General features: G+C 44.1%; 1 protein-coding gene across 10 annotated transcripts in view; it reads left to right on the top strand.

Moving 5' to 3' along the window:
* The window catches only part of LOC110527971 (ataxin-7), a 54564-nt gene that overhangs the window by 27206 nt on the left and 7907 nt on the right, over positions 1-19451 (top strand). For 9 of the 10 annotated variants that reach the window (XM_021609622.2, XM_036983465.1, XM_036983463.1 and 6 more), the window contains 7 exons: positions 7565-7669; positions 15647-15878; positions 16983-17257; positions 17555-17637; positions 17793-18061; positions 18185-18362; positions 18568-18689. In XM_021609622.2, the coding sequence (XP_021465297.2) occupies positions 7565-7669; positions 15647-15878; positions 16983-17257; positions 17555-17637; positions 17793-18061; positions 18185-18362; positions 18568-18689 (1264 nt within the window). Of the gene's footprint in view, positions 1-7564; positions 7670-12750; positions 12975-15646; positions 15879-16982; positions 17258-17554; positions 17638-17792; positions 18062-18184; positions 18363-18567; positions 18690-19451 lie in introns of those variants that run through there. The other variant, XM_021609626.2, reaches the window with a different exon arrangement.

Genomic DNA, 19451 nt, shown 5'->3' with positions numbered 1-19451 from the left:
GGAAGACATACAAGACCACTGATAATCTCCCTCGATCTGGGGCTCCACGCAAGATCTCACCCCGTGGGGTCAAAATGATCACAAGAACGGTGAGCAAAAATCCCAGAACCACACAGGGGGACCTAGTGAATGACCTGCAGAGGGCTGGGACCAAAGTAACAAAGCCTACCATCAGTAACACACTACGCCGCCAGGGACTTAAATCCTGGAGTGCCAGACGTGTCCCCCTGCTTAAGCCAGTACATGTCCAGGCCCGTCTGAAGTTTGCTACAGAGCATTTGGAGGATCTAGAAGAAGATTGGGAGAATGTCATATGGTCAGATGAGACAAAAATAGAGCTTTTTGGTCTAAACTCCACTCGCCGTGTTTGGAGGAAGAAGGATGAGTACAACCCCAAGAACACCATCCCAACCATGAAGCATGGAGGTGGAAACATCATTCTTTGGGGATGTTTTTCTGCAAAGGGAACAGGATGACTGCACCGTATTGAGTGGACGATGGATGTGGCCATGTATCGTGAGATCTTGGCCAACAACCTCCTTCTCTCAGTAAGAGCATTGAAGATGGGTCGTGGCTGGGTCTTCCAGAATGACAACGACCCGAAACACACAGCCAGGGCAACTAAGCAGTGGGTCCGTAAGAAGTATCTCAAGGTGCTGGAGAGGCCTAGCCAGTCTCCAGACCTGAACCCAATAGAACATCTTTGTAGGGAGCTGAAAGTCCGTATTGCCCAGCGACAGCCCTGAACACTGAAGGATCTGGAGAAGGTCTGTATGGAGGAGTGGGCCAAAATCCTTGCTGCGGTGTGTGCAAACCTGGTCAAGAACTACAGGAAACATATGATCTCTGTAATTGCAAACAAAGGTTTCTCTACCAAATATTAAGTTCTGCTTTTCTGATGTATCAAATACTTATGTCATGCAATAAAATGCAAATTAATTACTTTAAAATTATACAATGTGATTTTCTGGATTTTTGTTTTAGATTCCGTCTCTCACAAGTGTACCTATGATAAAAATGACAGCCCTCTACATGCTTTGTAAGTAGGAAAACCTGCAAAATTGGCAGTGTATCAAATACTTGTTCTCCCCACTGTATCTACACACCTGATGGGGACTGAGAATGTATGATTTAGAGGTTGACCGATTATGATTTTTCAATACCGATACCGATTATTGGAGGAAGCCAATACCGATTAATCGGCTGATTTTCTATTTTTAATTTTTTTAAACATTTTTAAAATAAAAAGTGTATTTATTGGTAATAATGACAATTACAACAATACTGAATGAACACTTATTTTAACTTAATATAATACATAAATAAAAATCAATTTAGCCTCAAATAAATAATGAAACATGTTCAATTTGGTTTAAATAATGTAAAAACAAAGTGTTGGAGAAGAAAGTAAAAGTGCAATATGTGCCATGTAAAAAAGCTAACGTTTAGGTTCCTTGCTCTGAACATGAGAACATATGAAAACTGGTGGTTCCTTTTAACATGAGACTTCAATATTCCTAGGTAAGAGGTTTTAGGTTGTAGTTAATATAGTGTTTATAGGACTATTTCTCTCTCTACCATTTGTATTTCCTATACCTTTTACCATTGGATGTTCTTATAGGCACTTTAGTATTGCCAGTGTAACAGTATAGCTTCCGTCCCTCCTCGCCCCTACCTGGGCTCGAACCAGGAACACATCAATAACAGCCACCCTCGAATCATCGTTACCCATCGCTCCACAAAATCCACTGCCCTTGCAGAACAAGGGGAACAACTACTCCAAGTCTCCGAGCGAGTGACGTTTGGAAGCTCTATTAGCGTGCACCCCGCCAATTAGCTATCCATTTCACATCGGTTACACCAGCCTAATCTCGGGAGTTGATATGCTTGAAGTCATAAACAGCTCAAGGCTTGAAGCACTGCGAAGAGCTGCTGGGAAAACGCACTAAAGTGCTGTTTGAATGAATGCTTACCAGCCTGCTGCTGCCTACCACCGCTCAGACTGCTCTATGAACTATCAAATCATAGACTTAATTATAATATAAAAACACACAGAAATACGGTCATTAATATGGTCGAATCCGGAAACTATCATTTTGAAAACAAAACGTTTATTTCAGTGAAATACAGAACTGTTCTGTATTTTATCTAACAGGTGGCAGCACTATGTCTAAATATTGCTGTTACATTGTACAACCTTCAATTTTATGTCATAATTACGTAAAATCCTGGCAAATTAGTTCGCAACGAGCCAGGCGGCCCAAACTGTTGCATATACCCTGACTCTGCGTGCAATGAACACGAGAAGTAACATCATTTCACCTGGTTAATATTGCCTGCTAATCTGGATTTCTTTAAGCTAAATATGCAGGTTTAAAAATATATACTTCTGTGTATTGATTTTTAAGAAAGGCATTGGTGCTTATGGTTAGGTACAGTTGTGCAACGATTGTGCTTTTTTCGCAAATGCGCTTTTGTTAAATCATCCCGTTTGGCGAAGTTGGCTGTCTTTGTTAGGAAGAAATAGTCTTCACACAGTTCGCAACGAGCCAGGCGGCCCAAACTGCTGCATATACCCTGACTCTGTTGCAAGAGAAGTTACATAATTTACCTAGTTAAAATAAATTAATGTTAGCAGGCAATATTAACTAAATATGCAGGTTTAAAAATATATACTTGTGTATTGATTTTAAGAAAGGCGTTGATGTTTATGGTTAGGTACACGTTGGAGCAATGACAGTCCTTTTTCGCGAATGCGCACTGCATCGATTATATGCAATGCAGGACACGCTAGATAAACTAGTAATATCATCAACCATGTGTAGTTATAGCTAGTGATTATGATTGATTGTTTTTTATAAGATAAGTTTAATGCTAGCTAGCAACTTACCTTGGCTTCTTACTGCATTCGCGTAACAGGCAATGAGAGGCAGGTGGTTCAAGTGTTGGACTAGTTAACTGTAAGGTTGCAAGATTGAATCCCCGAGCTGACAAGGTAAAAATCTGTCGTTCTGCCCCTGAACAAGGCAGTTAACCCACCGTTCCTAGGCCGTCATTGAAAATAAGAATGTGTTCTTAAACTGGTTAGGGATAGGTGGGACACAAATGTCTCAACTGGCCAATTGCCAGGGAAAATGCAGAGCGCCAGATTCAAATAAAATACTATAAAATTCAAACTTTCATTAAATCACACATGTAAGATACTCAATTAAAGCTACACTCGTTGTGAATCCAGCCAACATGTCAGATTTTTAAAATGCTTTTCGGCGAAAGCATAAAGCAAAGGAAGCTATTATCTGATAGCCTGCACCATCTGCACCAGCAGTAAACAAAGGAGTTGGCATATTTCAAACCTGCAGGCTCTACACAAAACGCTGAAATAAAATATAAAACATGCATTACCTTTGACAAGCTTCTTTTGTTGGCACTCCAATATGTCCCATAAACATCACAATTTGTCCTTTTGTTTGATTAATTCAATCCATATATATCCAAAATGTCCATTTATATAAGCGCGTTTGATCCAGAAAAAAACAGCTTACAAAAAACGCAACCTCACTAACAAATATTTCAAACTATTTTTGTAATACAACTTTAGGTATTTTTAAACGTTAATAATCGATCAAATTGTAGACGGGGCAATCTGTGTTCAATACAGGAAAGAAAACAAACCAGCGCCACTTTTCACGTCTTGTGCAACTCACAAAAGTGTCCCCAGTTCCTAGTTGGCCTACTTCTTCATTGCACAAAGGAATAACCTCAAAACCTCAAACCTCCAAAGACTGGTGACATCCAGTGGAAGCGGTAGGAACTGAAAACAGGTCCCTAAGAAATATCCCTTGGCAATAACAAGCCAGGGAACAGAGAGAGGCAGGGGGAAAAAATATATCTGAACAGTTAGTCCTCGGGGGTTTGCCTGCTACATAAGTTCTGTTATACTCACAGACATGATTCAAACAGTTTTAGAAACTTCAGTGTTTTCTATCGAAATATATGAATAATATGCATATCTTATATTCTTGGCATGAGTAGCAGGAAGTTGAAATTGTGCACGCTATTTATCCAAAAGTGAAAATTCTGCCCCCTAGTCCCAAGAGGTTTTAACTGACTTGCCTAGTTAAATTAAGGTGTTACATTTTATTTTTTTAAATTAGGGCCGATTTCAAGTTTTCATAACAATCGGAAATCAGTATTTTTGGACACCAATTTCTGATTGTTATGAAAACCTGAAATCGGCCCTAATTAATCGGCCATTCCAATTAATCGGTCGACCTCTAGTATGGTTCCTCCCGCTGATTGTGCAGAGGTGAAATGTGGCAGTAATGTCTCACTGTAAGGTGTTGGTACTGTTACACAACACCATCTACATGCCTGAAATCCTCAGTCCACTGTTCGTTAGGCAGAGGTTTCCGGAACTGTTAGAAATGACCTGAACAGATGAAGTGAAATATCACTCTTCTTTGAAAAGAAATGGAAATATTTGCTAATGTTAGTGGAGTGAGATGTTCTGCACTTTGTTTGTCCCTAATTGTTTGTGACCTGCAGGATCCAATGGGATGATATTAGTGCAATAAGCTGCAGTCTTTAGGAAAACAGTGGAGTGCTGATCGTGTCCTAAAAACATCCAATAGACTAGAATACGACTTTATTCGAATAGAATACAACTTTATGTCCATTGGTTAAAACAGAAATTTGTCTTCTGCCTTTCCCAACAACCCGAGGTACACACACACACGTTGAGAAGCACAGGGTCAGCAGCAGTGCAGCGTCCCTGGATGTAGAGCAGTTGTGGGGGGTTAAGTGTCTTGCTCAAGGGAACAACGGCAGGAGATGCTACATGGGATCAGAGACCAGCAGGCTTCCAATTGCCAGTTCAGTTCTATTTTTCTGTTGCCCAGCACGGGTCTGTGTGTGTGTGTCCTCTCTAACCTCTAGGCTACTGCCACTAATGTCTTCCTTTCCTCAGTCTCTCTACCTCATGACCATGGATAGGTGCACGCACTGGATAGGTTTTCCACCATGATGGCCTCCCTGATCACAGCCTCGCCTTTTGATTACAGTTCAGTGGTCTTGAAAGAAAAGAGATGAGCACAGGACAGCTGATTTTAGGGTGTGATCTTAGTTGGACTGCAGGCCGACTGGCTCCACACACACACCTCCATTTCCAACCCCCGAGCTCCTCTCTGTGTTTTCCATTGGGTCCACAATATCCTACATGCTCTGGATTGTCCTCTTCTCTTTGTCTCCTAGCACATTGTCATTCAGACCAAGCCTTGTGGAATGGGGATATTATGGCATACCCTGTGGATGACTACAGCTCTACCATGACCCACATCTCCCTGGTGGAAAAGCTGTTCTTACGCACGCACACATACACACACACACACACACTCTAGAGTCCAGACATGACACACTCACACATTGGAACGTGACTGAAGGATTCTCTCCTCTGATCTGCTTCTAAGTTCACACTCTCTCATATCTCTGACTCGCCTTCACCAATTTGCCTGATGGCAGACTGAGAGGGGGAGGCTGATTAATGTAGTGGCAGCAGGTCAGAGGTTGCTGCCCTGTGTCCATGTGTGCAGTCAGCCTCTGTGCTGTGTGCCTCGCTCTCCCTCGCACACATACCTTCACCCGCTCTCCCTCTCTCACACACACCTTCACCCGCTCTCCCTCTCTCACACACACCTTCACCCGCTCTCCCTCTCTCACACACACCTTCACCCGCTCTCCCTCTCTCACACACACCTTCACCCGCTCTCCCTCTCTCACACACACCTTCACCCGCTCTCCCTCTCTCACACACACCTTCACCCGCTCTCCCTCTCTCACACACACCTTCACCCGCTCTCCCTCTCTCATCTCCGTACCGGAGAATGAAAAGGCACAGTGGAGCTTCACCACTTTTAAAGTCAGGCGTGCCACTGCCATGTCCTGAATGCAGAGTGGACTGGGGATTCAGCTCATTTAAGAGACCAGTGGACACCCATGATGGCCAGTGTGAGCTTTTGCATAGGAATTTAATGCAACTCCTTGTTTAATGCAACTCCTATGAAAACAATTTCCCCTTGATAATTAGGCCTACACTCCAACGTTGTATTCCACTCATTCAGATGTGAAGGGTTTGTTCCTAAGAAGGTACGGTTCCATTACAATCATTCAGTAGTAGACCATAGCTCTTTTTGGTAGACCTATAAACTCTTTTTTTTAATATGTCAATTAAGCAAAGGTTTTCATCTGAGCCAGTAGTCGATACTTCCACCTCAGTGGTAGGAGCTGACACTTAGTGAAGTGGGCCCAGACATTAACCCTGTGTTAAGTATGGGTCGGCTTGTTAATTCCCGTTCCACAGCAGCAAATGACTTCCCTAAGAGCACAGGTAGGCTTTTGTGTGGACTTGAATAGCCATCGCCTTGGAGACGTCGGTGACGTTTCAAGTGTCCTTAGCTGTGTGTGTGTGTGTGTGTGTGTGTGTGTGTGTGTTGGAGGGCCTCGTCAGACGGGCTCTGGGTGATTTCTTAATTAGCCCCTTCATTAGCTCTTTGTGATTCTCCTTGTGAAGGTCTCGTCTCCCAATGTGCTCTCTGTTTTCCATGATCATGAGGCTTTCACCAAAAAAAGGAGGGAGTCATTTGTGAGTGGGGGTGTTGAATCCACCAAACAGCCAATCGGATCTGTTTAGCCGGCATTTAACTAACGCAACGACTGACAAAGGATAAACATTTTGTAATTGTTAACCGGTTAACTGTTGAACGTCGTTTTCTTGTCACATAAGGTAACATGCATTTCTGTGAATGATGGTGTCCTTTTTTTTTGCCTGGATGAATTTGTCTATTTGAGTATTTGCTGGTACGGTACATTAAAGCCCAAGTGGTAGCCGCTCTCCCCCAGCCGCTCTCCCCCAGCCGCTCTCCCCCAGCCGCTCTCCCCTAGCCGCTCTCCCCCAGCCGCTCTCCCCCAGCCGCTCTCCCCCAGCCGCTCTCCCCCAGCCGCTCTGCCCCAGCCGCTCTCCCCCAGCCGCTCTGCCCCAGCCGCTCTCCCCCAGCCGCTCTGCCCCAGCCGCTCTGCCCCAGCCGCTCTGCCCCAGCCGCTCTCCCCCAGCCGCTCTCCCTTCTCTCTTGTTTATTTGAAGACAGATCAATCAGACTCTGCCACTGGCTGTATTTCTCCTGCCTGCTTCACCTCTTTGTTCTGTAGCGAGTCTGTCTGTTTCTGCAGCAGGTAACCTTTGGAGTGATGGCTCGGTCCTCTCCTTATCGCTGGGTAGTTTCCTCTACTGTGAAATGGGGCTAGTACCGAGGAGTACCCTCTGCGTGTGTAATCTCTGCACCTGTACAATCGCTTTTTCTCTGGAATGATTGTTACCACACTCACCTTTTTTTTAATCAACCTTAACCATCTTAGAGCCTAGCGTTCAATACTCTATCTCCCTCCATAACACAGTATCATTTGAAATGCTTCATTCAGCAACTGCCTGTGTCTACCTCCTACAGTTGAGGCTGGTTACCTTCATCCTGTTCTGTGTTTTTCTGTGTTTTTCCCTCCCCCATGGTGACCACAGACATGCCCATATTTGGCCAGTGTCCAGCACAGGATGACTTCTACCTGGTGATGTGCAGCCACTGCAGTCAGGTGGTGAAGCCCCAGGCCTTCCAAGCACACTACGGTAAGTCTCTCTCTCTCTCTCTCTCACACACACACACACACACACACAGACCACCATCACTCATGCAAACATTGTCCCCAAGAGCTGATCCAGTATTGGGTTTTTATATTTTTTGTTATATAGCTCTCCTGGCGGGAAAGGTTTGGGCAGGGAGAGAGCTAGAGTTGGGAATTGCCAGGGACCTCACAATAAGATATTATCACAATACTTAGGTGCCGATTTAAGATATGCATTGAGATTCTCAAGTGATTTATTGCAAAATACAAGTCTGCTGCAGAGGGACAAGACAGTCATGAGAAAACGACATGTTGTCGTCAGTCCAATTGGCTACCTATTTAAAAAGATTATAGTATATAAGTATAAGATATGAAGGAAGTATAAGATATGAAGGAAAAATAGTTTTGGTGCAGGTACAGCCAACTAGCGCACAGAAAATATTGCTATATTGTCAAAACAATACGATAAATCGTCAGAAATATCCCAATATGTAACTGTATTGATTTCTTTCCCCCATCACTAAAGAGAACATTCTAAACTTGTGCTTTGGGGAAATCTGCTTGGCACTAATCTCTGTCAGAATGGCAACAACAACTCTGTGTGTGCGCATGTTCAAACACTATCAACGCCAGGAGGATTAAAAGCACACCTCCCATTCTCCACCTCTAACATGAGAAAGGAGCACTCTGGCCTTTTATTTCCACCACCTGAGACTTGTTTACAATTCTCCTGTTAATATTTGATGTGCTCCTCCGAGTCCGTTCCTCTGTGTGAGTGCAGCCTAATTGATTGTGTTAGCATGTTAAACTGTCCCTAAGACGTCTGAAGATGTCTAAAACCTACTAGTTTCCTTCTCCACGGTGTGTGTTCTTTAACTGGCTCTTTGGCCGGAATGCTGGAAAGAATTTAATTTATTATGGATTTCAGAATCAAGGGATCGTTTTGCTGCCTTTCTCGTTAAAACTAGCCTGTTGAACCCTCTATGCACGCACTTGCGGAACGCACACAGACACACAAACACACACACACACACACACCCCTGTGCTTCAGTGCAGTTAAGAGAACTGCTCTCTCCACCAACACTAGTGAGTGCCAGTGAGGTGGTGTAAAATGTAATCTCACTCTCTCTCGCTCTCTCTCTCTCTGGTTAGTTCCTCTCCACGATGGGCTTTTAAGCATCAACTGGCATGTATAATTTATTTATTCCAGCTGTTCTTTAGGTCAAAGATTGGAGACCTTTTTTAAAATGATTTCAGTGCGTACCGTTTTTAGGCCTTCCTCCACTTACCGTTATCGTTGATACCTCTAGTAAAGAAGAGCAAGGAACTATCTGTTGTTCCTTGAGCCATTTCAATTAAGGATTTTTGTCAAGAAATAGCTTAGTCTAAACTGGCAGATAACCTTATGTTATGGGTAATTCTTGAATGTTTGATAAAACTGTCATGTTTTCTAACACATGGTGTGTATTGGATAGGTCAGTGTTCCGACTCCTCACAACACTGACAGAGGGTGGGTGTTCTAATGTTTTCGGCTTTGAGGCTTTAGTATGGATCTTTCCATCCTTATAAACAAATTAGTTTATAAAATGGCATGCAAGCAGTTTCCTTTTTAAACTAAATTGGAATATTCATTTTCTAGTGTAAACCTGGTGAGTCTGTATTATCTTCCTGTGGTTGTCAAAACCAAAGCCTCAATGGCACATCCTTCCGTTTCTACTCTGGGCTGGTTACTTAAGTCCATCCGTGTCCCAATATGCATACATTACCACACTGCACTTTATGGTGGTGTGGACATTGGGATCCATACCATTTAAAATTGTCGAGCCAAGGCCACAGGGCTTCAAAGGAATCACTACTGTCCTTTTACTGTGGGGTGTTTGTTTCTTTCTCAGCGGAAAGATTGAATGAAAAGCTAGGCCTATAATATTTCATCACTTGTTGTTGCTGGTTATACAGGTATCAGGATTGGCCACAAGAGGGAGACACAATAGCACTCAAGTGTCATTGGGAACACTCATTGGTCCTGTGTCAAGAGTCAAGACAGATCAATCATGGACTAATGGCACATGTGAATAGAGTAGCAATTACAGAAGTTCATACTTTCCACAAATTGAGGTTAGCCTAGTGCTGGTGAGGTCGCACCTGACTACTATAGCTTAGTAGTCCACGAACACAACTTCTACCTTAGGTGTTGTGCAATAACATTCAATCAGATAGGATGAATCTGGCTTGTATCATTGTCTTCAGTCAGATAGCGTGATTATTCCACCTGCACTGATCTGTCTCGTATCTCGTAAAGGGATAGATCGAAAGTAGTTTGGCTACAATGTGCTATCTAACGTGATAAAATATCACCTAGGTGACATTGTGCGGCTGAAAAACAGTCTGAATTAACCTAAGCTAAAACCATAAATATGTCAATGTTTTACATCTTTTTTTATACCCAACTAAAGATATTTGTGCCTCACCGAGCAGTATTTCTGAAGTTTGGCAGTGGGTTGAAAGCTAGCTGAGCCAGTCACTGAAATGATGCCGCTAACCAACCATTGCCTATTTCATGGAGAGTTATGCGATACAAAAAAAAAGAGGAACTATGTTTGAATGATGGATGGTTGGCAATCTCAACATTTTAGGATGAGTTCCACATCCAACAAGACATCGGTTGAGGGACTCAATTTGACGTAAGACAATGGTCTTGGATAGCTCACATCCACTGGTACCACAATCAATCACATTTATTTATAAAGCCCTTCTTACATCAGCTAATGTCACAAAGTGGTGTACAGAAACCCAGCCTAAAACCCCAAACAGTAAGCAATGCAGGTGTAGAAGCACGGTGGCTAGGAAAAACTCCCTAGAAAGGCCTGAACCTAGGAATAAACCTAGAGAGGAACCAGGCTATGAGGGGTGGCCAGTCCTCTTTTGGCTGTGCCGGGTGGAGATTATAACAGAACATGGCCAAGATGTTCAAATGTTCATAGATGACCAACAGGGTCAAATAATTATAATCACAGTGGTTGTCGAGGGTGCAACAGGTCAGCACCTCAGGAGTAAATGTCAGTTGGCTTTTCATAGCCGATCATTCAGAGTATCTCTACCGCTCCTGCTGTCTCTAGAGAGTTGAAAACGTCATGTCTGGGACAGGTAGCACGTCCGGTGAACAGGTCAGGGTTCCATAGCCGCAGGCAGAACAGTTGAAACTGGAGCAGTAGCACGGCCAGGTGGAACTGGGGACAGCAAGGAGTCATCAGGCCAGGTAGTCCTGAGGCATGGTCTTAGGGCTCAGGTCCCCCGAAAGAGAGAGAATTAGAGAGAGCATACTTAAAATCACACAGGACACTGGATAAGACAGGAGAAATAGTCCAGATATAACAGACTGACCCTAGCCCCCCGACACATAAACTACTGCAGCATAAATACTGGAGGCTGAGACAGAAGTGGTCGGGAGACACTGTGGCCCCATCCGACGAAACCCCCGGACAGGGCCAAATAGGCAGGATATAACCCCACCCACTTTGCCAAAGCACAGCCCCCACACTACTAGAGGGATATCTTCAACCACCAACTTACCATCCAGAGACAAGCCTGAGTATAGCCCACAAAGATCTCCGCCACGGCACAGCCCAAGGGGGGGGGGTCTGTCAGACTGTCTGTCTCATCTGCAAAGTTATTGTCTCATTGACTTGTGGAGCTAGACCAGCCGTTATGAAGTTTCATAAGAGGCCTGTTCATTCATTAGTCTTCCAGTGTACAGCGTGTGAACGCAGGACTCGGCAGTGCCTCTCTGAAGACTACTGGACTTGTCTGAAGCAGTAGTGAAACATTAGTGGACTTGTCTTCTATAGAGTAATGAGCTCATCTCTGCAAGGCACCAAAGACGAACCTTCATTTTCTGGCCTGTTTGTAGTCTGTGTGGTTTAAATGGCTTTCATTCCATGAAGCCACTGTGTTGCTTTGTTGTGCTGCTGCTGGTAGGAAAGGCTGAGAGAGTCTGCTAAAGGTCAGTGCACTGTGATTCTATATGCTGTGATTCTTCTCTGCCAGGTGGAGATTATAACAGGGCAGGTCCACTGAGCTAAACAACATCTAGACTGTTTCACCTCATTCTCCTCTATTGCTTGACGCCCATCCATATGTTGTATGGCAGGGGTAGGCAACTAGATTCAGCCGCAGGTTGATTTTTGTCAGAGGTGGGCCGGAACATAATTATTACTAATTTGTCAATTTTTTTTTAATCGACCACAACTAAGCCCAAAAAGAGATTGCATTTGAAAATAACTATAATTTCGTACCTTGATTACATTGGCACACGATCACATGCATGCATACATGCAGGTAACTGGCAAAATAAAGAAAAACACAAACATAGTGTCTTAATAGGGCGTTTTTAACAAAAAAAACGGGTGCCAAAAAAAATCCCTCGTAGGGCTGTTTTGGCCGTCAGGCCGCCTGTTGCGGTCCCCTAGTGGATGTGGTGTTTTGACAGTGGCGCTGCATGCAGAGCTATACGCTCTGAGGAGAACAAGCCTGCACTGTTGACAGGACTATGCAAAAACACCATCCACACCCTATGAGGATGCAATCCACCAACTGGTTGCTCAAAAGCAGATCTGATTTTCATGAAGTGACTTCTACGATAGTGTTGTCAGGTCATAAGAGGAAATTTTAAGGCCTATTCCTTTTGATTGGGCCTTGTTTTATGTGTAGTCTACCCTGAGTGTACAGTGTGTCCAAAATGTTTCCCGGCCAGCCAGCCTCTCTCCTCAGTAGCCAGGGATTCCACGGCCCTCTAGAGAGAAGATAGTGTGAGAATAGACCATAACGCTGCACCTCTTCACTGTTTTCCTGTTCTACTGGTCTGCCAGGACCTCTGTGGCTGGCTGGCTCTCTCAGCCTTTGGCAGGCATTGTGGGAACGTCACGCTGGGGAAACCTGCTCGCGCTTGCGTGTGGGTTATTCAGCGAATTCTGAGCTAGATTGAGCAGCAGCGAAAGGTGGAGATGGTGGAGAGGCCGGGTGCTAGCCTGTTACCAGGAAGGCAGTGTGTCATGGGCGGGAGGGTAGAAGAGGGTTGAAACAGCTCAACTCCGGGAGGGGCTTTGTCACAGCGTATAGGCTGGGCTGGTTTGGTGTGTATGTGTGAGGAGGGAGAGGAAAGCCCTGGGGTTGTTGCTCTTTTAGCTGCTGTAGTGTAAAATTGTGGGTGTGGGGCTGGGAGTGGCAGCTGTGCATTCTGCCACGCTCTGTTGCTACTCACCCACTGAGACAGCCTTGGCATGTAGCCCAGACCTGCATGGAGTTAGCATAAGGTTAGTTGGAGTTTCGTATATATGTCTGTCTATATCTATCTCTCTCTCTTGTGCTTTCTCTCCATTCTCTTATTTCTCTACTCTCTCACAGTTTCCTCTTATTCACTGATTGTATGTATATTTCTCTCTCTCACACACACACACTCTCTCACACACACACACACATGCTTTTCTTCATGACTAGAAGATGAAACTGGTTTTGTTGTGCTGGTTGGGAGGAGGTAGCGTCATCAGTGTTTCTGTAGTTATCTGGCTGTAAAATAGTCAGATTAACCCTCAGGACTGGCCAAAATTCAACACCAGATGTGAGTTTTCAGTTAGTCTTCAGCTCACTTTCATTGCAGTGCTCTGCTCTTATCTAAAGAGCTGTCTCTCTCACATGCGTTCTTTCTTCCTCTCTTACTGTAGAACTTTCGTTTTCTCTCCTTCTGTTTCACTTTCACGTTCTCTTTGTGTGTGTGTGTGTGTGTGTGAGAGCTGCGTAACATTAAAATACTGCAATACGGTTTGGATTGCACAGAGCCCTTTGTCCTGTTCAGCAGCTGCTGTTTTTTTTGTCTTGGTTTAATTATTTTCTTCTCTGGTGTCAGTATTGTCTTTTAGCAGTTATTGTAATCTCAACTGTTCCCTTCTGGCTGACAGGAAATCAAGCCCTTGGCCCGTGTTTCTAGTTCAGGATGAATTGGCCTGGATCAGCAAGGCTTTCTAGTCTTTGCTTTTGAAGCTGCCTGCTTTTGACTTTGTTTAGGAAATGTTTACCCATGATTCCCTGCCCATTTATCGCAAAACTATTACTGTCAAAAGGCCCGTTGTTTCTGGAAAAAATAACACTACTACCAATTTATGAGTTGTGTCGACGTCTCAGATTGCTTGTACAGTGCCTTCCGAAAGTATTCATACCCTTTGACTTCAAAATGGATTTAATATGTGTTTGTCTCACCCATCTACACACAATACCCCATAATGACAAAGTGAAAACATGTTTTTAGAAATGTTTGCAAATTTATTGAAAATGAAATACAGAAATATATCTTAAGTATTCACACCCCTGAGTCAATACATGTTGGAATCATGTATTGACAGAGAATTACAGCTGTGTGTGTTTCTGGGTAAGTCTCTGAGCTTTGCACACCTAGATTGAACAATATTTGTATTATTTTAAAATTCTTCAAGCTCTGTCAAGTTGGTTGTTGACCATTGCTAGACAGCCATTTTCAAGTCATGCCATAGATAAATCCCGAAGCGGTTTCCTTCCTGTCTGGCAACTGAGTTAGGAAGGACGCCTGTATTTTTGTTGTGACTGGGTGTATTCATCACCATCCCCAAGTGTAATAAATAACTTTACCATGTTCAAAAGGGTATTCAATGTTGCATTTTACATTTTTATCCATCTCGTAATAGGTGCCCTTCTTTGTGAGGCATTGGAAAACCTCCCTGGTGTTTGTGGTTGAGTCTGTGTTTGAAATCCACTGCTTAACTGAGGGTCTTTACTAGAGGTCGACCGATTATGATTTTTCAACGCCGATACCGATTTATTGGAGGACCAAAAAAAGCAGATACCGATTAATCGGCAAATGTTTTTTTTTTTTTTTTTTTTTTTTGTAATAATGACAATTACAACAATACTGAATGAACATACTGAATTCGCTTAATATAATACATCAATAAAATCAATTTAGCCTCAAAGAAATAATGAAACATGTTCAATTTGGTTTAAATAATGCAAAAACAAAGTGTTGGAGAAGAAAGTAAAAGTGCAATATGTGCCATGTAAGAAAGCTAACGATTAAGTTCCCAGCTCAGAACATGAGAACATATGAAAGCCTGTGGTTCCTTTTAACATGAGACTTCAATATTCCAAGGTAAGATGTTTTAGGTTGTAGTTAATATAGTATTTATAGGACTATTTCTCTCTCTACCATTTGTATGTCATATACCTTTGACTATTGGATGTTCTTATAGGCACTTTAGTATTGCCAGTGTAACAGTATAGCTTCCGTCCCTCTACTCGCTCCTCCCTGGGCTCGAACCAGGAACACAACGACAACAGCCACCCTCAAAGCATTGTTACCCGTCGCTCCATAAAATCCTCTGCAAGGGGAACAACTACTCCAAGTCTCAGAGCGAGTGATGTTTGAAACTCTATTAGCGCGCACCCCGCTAACTAGCTAGCCATTTCACATCGGTTACACCAGCCTAATCTCGGGAGTTGATAGGCTTGAAGTCATAAACAGCTGCTGGCAAACGCACGAAAGTGCTGTTCGAATGAATGCTTACGAGCCGGCTGGTGCCTACCATTGCTCAGTCAGACTGCTCTATCAAATCATAGACTTAGTTATAACATAATAACACACAGAAATATTAACCTTTGGTCATTAATATGGTCGAATCTGGAAACTATCATCTCGAAAACAAGACGTTTATTCTTTCAGTTAAATAAATATTTCTACATTTCTAAACTCATAATTCCACGTTGACATTATGGGGTATTATGGGTGTGTGTGTGTAGGCCAGTGAAAAATCTAAATCTCAATGTAATCCATTTTAAATTCAGGCTGTAACAACAATGTGGAAAAAGTCAAGGGGTGTGACTACTTTCTGAAGGGGTCATGTGTCTGTGTGGACTGTACATTAGGTTACCCTACCCTGCTTTTCCCCTGACCCCTATCTAGAGAGAAGACACAGCTCGTCCAGTAAGCCCACCTCCACCTTAGCCCCCTCCACAGCTCTGTCTCGGAGCAGTGGGCCGGTTGGTGGGGGTGTCAGTGGGGGGGCCATGGGCCGCTCTTCCAGTGGGACCAGCACCTCGTCCAACTCCAAAATCCTCAAACCAGCCAAAGAGAAGCTACCAGGCATCCAGCAGAGACCTCACTTCCCTCCCTTCAGGATGCTCAACGACAAGGTGTAAGTAATGTCTAGCCTAGCCATGCTGGTGAACCATGCTGAACTTCAGTAAAACGTATTGTCATGTTGAACTTCAGCCTAGGGCTGGGCGATATGGCCCTAAAAAAAATAATTTGATTTTTTTCAAACGTGTGGGCAATTCACGATATAGTAGTGTTTTCTCGAAATAAGCTTTGTTGCACAATTAAAGGTCACTGCATTTCAAACAGTCAGCAATAATCTAATGAAAGGGGCAGAGTTGGACAGTTTTCGTGCCCAAAGTCGACCTTTTAAAATTTTTATTTAATCCTGACCTTAACCTTTAAAGGTAAACTCAGCGATATGACGTAGATGCGGAGAGTAAACAGCATAGCGTGAACCCATTCACATGTGCAGATACTGTGTGTGACTTTGAGAGCCAAGTCTTGGATCTCACTCATCTCAATGTCTGCAGTGCTGCTCGTGGCAACGTCATTTCACTGAGTCTACCTTTAACCTTAACCACACTGCTAACCTTTAAATTAAGACCAAAAAGCACATTTTTGTTTTCATAGTTTTTCACAATATAGTCAATTTTGACTTTGTTTCTATAGTAACTAGTGGAAACTCAGTTGTGAGTGGCAAGGGAGGGGCTTGGTGTGTTTATCAGTGAGAAGGTGCACTCAAGACAGAAAGAGACGAGACCAAAAAGACAACATGAGAACAAGCGGACATAAACGGTCATAAGAACAAAAAAACCTTGATTCTTGCGATAAAGCCATTTTGGAATTACATTGAATTCGATATGTCGGCCAGCCCTAGTACAGTCCCCTGCCTCTTAAAGCCCTGCTTCACGTTTGATTTGATCCTCTTGAGTTATATCTTATCTCTTCATCTTAGGTCCTCTCCCTGCTCCTCTGAAGTCTAGCTCTGTCTGAAGTCTCCCTGTGCTACCCTCCTTCTAAATAAGCCCCTTTATCCAACTCCATTTACAACCACTCAAAACATGTTGGCTTTCTGCCTGGGGATTTGAACACATTTCAAACTCTGTTCTGTTAAAATTCAACTATTTTTCGGAAGTATTTAATGCTGCTATAGATAAAATTAACTCCCTCGCTTTCTCCTCTGTCCATCTCTCTCTTCCAGCCTGACCCCTGCGGTCAAAGTGGAGAAGATGCGTCTGAAGGTGGATTCGTCAGCCAAGCTGGTGCAGGTTCCCTCGGCCCACTTATCGTCCTCTTCCTCCAGCAGCACTGTGAGCTCCTCGTCACCCCTGAAGCCAGGCCTTAACTGTCCCTCCATACCAAAGGCTCCCCTGCTTGCCCCCGGCCAGATCCCCAACGGCAAGGGCCACGTCTCCCTGGAAAAGAAGCAGGACAACAGCACTAGTAGCAGACAACACCTCTACAAGAGACTGTCAGGTGAGAGGAGGTGATAGGGGTTTATGTCTGGAGGACGTTTTGTTTTAAAGGTCCATTGCAGCCGTTTTTTTTATCTCTATCAAATTATTTCTGTGTAACAATCAAGTACCTTACTGTGGTTGTCTTCAATTAAAGAGGAATTTCTCAAGCAAAAATGTAGCTAGGACTGTCTGGGAGTGGTCTGAGTGGGGAGGGGAAAACTGAAAACTAGCTGTTATTGGCAGAAATGCCACTAACTGAATATACTATGTTTCTCTCTTCCTTTCTACCCATCCTGTTTTCTCTCTCTTCCATCAGAACGTGAGTTTAATCCAGATATCCACTGTGGGGTCCTGGATATGACAGCTCGGAAGCCATGCACACGATCCCTAACATGCAAGGTACCAAGCCCTCTCTTCTGCCCCCTCTCTTTCTCTGTTTTGTGTGGTTAGGAAATATTCCTTGTCACATTTCCTAGGTATTTAGGCAGCCTTCAGATTCTCAGAGTGCAGCACACCCTGACCTAACATACCTCTTGGCCTTCTCCTTCCCTCAGACACATTCCCTAAGCCAGCGGAGGGCAGTGCTGGGCCGGAGGAAACGCTTCGACACACTGTTGGCAGAGCACAAAAGCAAAGCCCGGGAACGGGAACTGCAGCACCCCCACCCCCTGCAGACCACCCCTCTCAGGGAACCCCATCCCTCCCCCTCACGGCTCGCCCCCCACCACGACGCCCACCAGGTCGCTCATGGCAACGGAGCCACCGACGCCACCAAGCCTTTGGCGTTTGGCAAGCCCAAACCTCACAATCTTGGTCTTCCACGGTGAGTCACTTCATGTGCTCTTCCTGGGTTCTCGCCATCCAACCACTACTTTTTGCAGTGTTGTACAGCAAGTACCTGCATCTCTGATGTGTGTTCCTAAATCACTGTTTCCTCTGCTCTTAGGCTGAACAGCATTATCTCTGATGGAGGTGGGGGTACCCCGGGAGACCCCCACCACGCTACGTCCGCTCCTGACGGGGGCTCCCGCCTGTCCAGTGACGAGGGGGAGAACGATGAGCGGGAGGAGTGCACAGACAAACTGGACTGTCACTATTCAGGTTACCACCCACGGCCGGCAGCTGTAAGTCCACCACAAATTTAATTTGATATTACAGGGATATGCTCACAACACAGCAACAATGAAACGACTACATAGCCAGATGTATGTGAAATCAGTCCTCCCATTGAGTGGCAGCTTGCACCGTGCATGGGAAGCAGCAGTGTGTGTGCGATTGGTTTGTTAGTGCGTATTTGTGTTAACTATTTCCCTCCCTGCTGCTGCTCAGTTTTGTACCTTTGGAAGTCAACTGTTTGGGAGAAGCTGCTACTCGTTTGACCGGCGCTGGGATCGAATGCGATGTGCTCTTACCGCCATGATGGACAAGCACGTCAACACTCAGATGTGGAAGTAAGTCTGTGTACATTCATTAGACCAGAATTCCTTCCATAATACCTACCTAATTCACAAACCTATTGCAAAATCACAGAGGCAGAGATGGGGCTGTTGCGGTGACCGTATTACCGCCACCCTTGTGGTCAGGAGTCACAAAGGCAGTCAAATTCCACATGACCGTTAGTCACGGTAATTAGGCTCCTCCAAGCTCTGATGCTGCTGATGGTCATTAGTAGCCTACCAAACTTGCTAACTGCCTGGTACTCAGCACTCTATTGTCCCTCTAATCACTTGAAAATCTAATCAAACACTTCATGAGAGCCCATGAGCTCATGTTACGAGACATTTCTATAGGCTATGTGATTGCGTAATGGGAAAGTATTTAGTCAGCCACCAATTGTGCAAGTTCTCCCACTTAAAAAGATGAGAGAGGCCTGTAATGTTCATCATAGGTACACTTAACTATGACAGACAAAATGAGAGAAAAAATCCAGAAAATCACATTGTAGGATTTTTTATGAATTTATTTGCAAATTATGGTGGAAAATAAGTATTTGGTCACCTAACCACAAGCAAGATTTCTGGCTCTCACAGACCTGTAACTTCTTCTTTAAGAGGCTCCTCTGTCCTCCACTCGTTACCTGTATTAATGGCACCTGTTTCAACTTGTTATCAGTATAAAATACACCTGTCCACAACCTCAAACAGTCACACTCCAAACTCCACTATGGCCAAGACCAAAGAGCTGTCAAAGGACACCAGAAACAAAATTGTAGA

The sequence above is a fragment of the Oncorhynchus mykiss genome, chromosome 7 (assembly GCF_013265735.2).
Source record: "Oncorhynchus mykiss isolate Arlee chromosome 7, USDA_OmykA_1.1, whole genome shotgun sequence".
Taxonomy (NCBI): Eukaryota; Metazoa; Chordata; class Actinopteri; order Salmoniformes; family Salmonidae; genus Oncorhynchus; species Oncorhynchus mykiss.
Note: the sequence above shows the minus strand (reverse complement) of the source record. Positions and strands in the feature narration are given on the sequence as shown.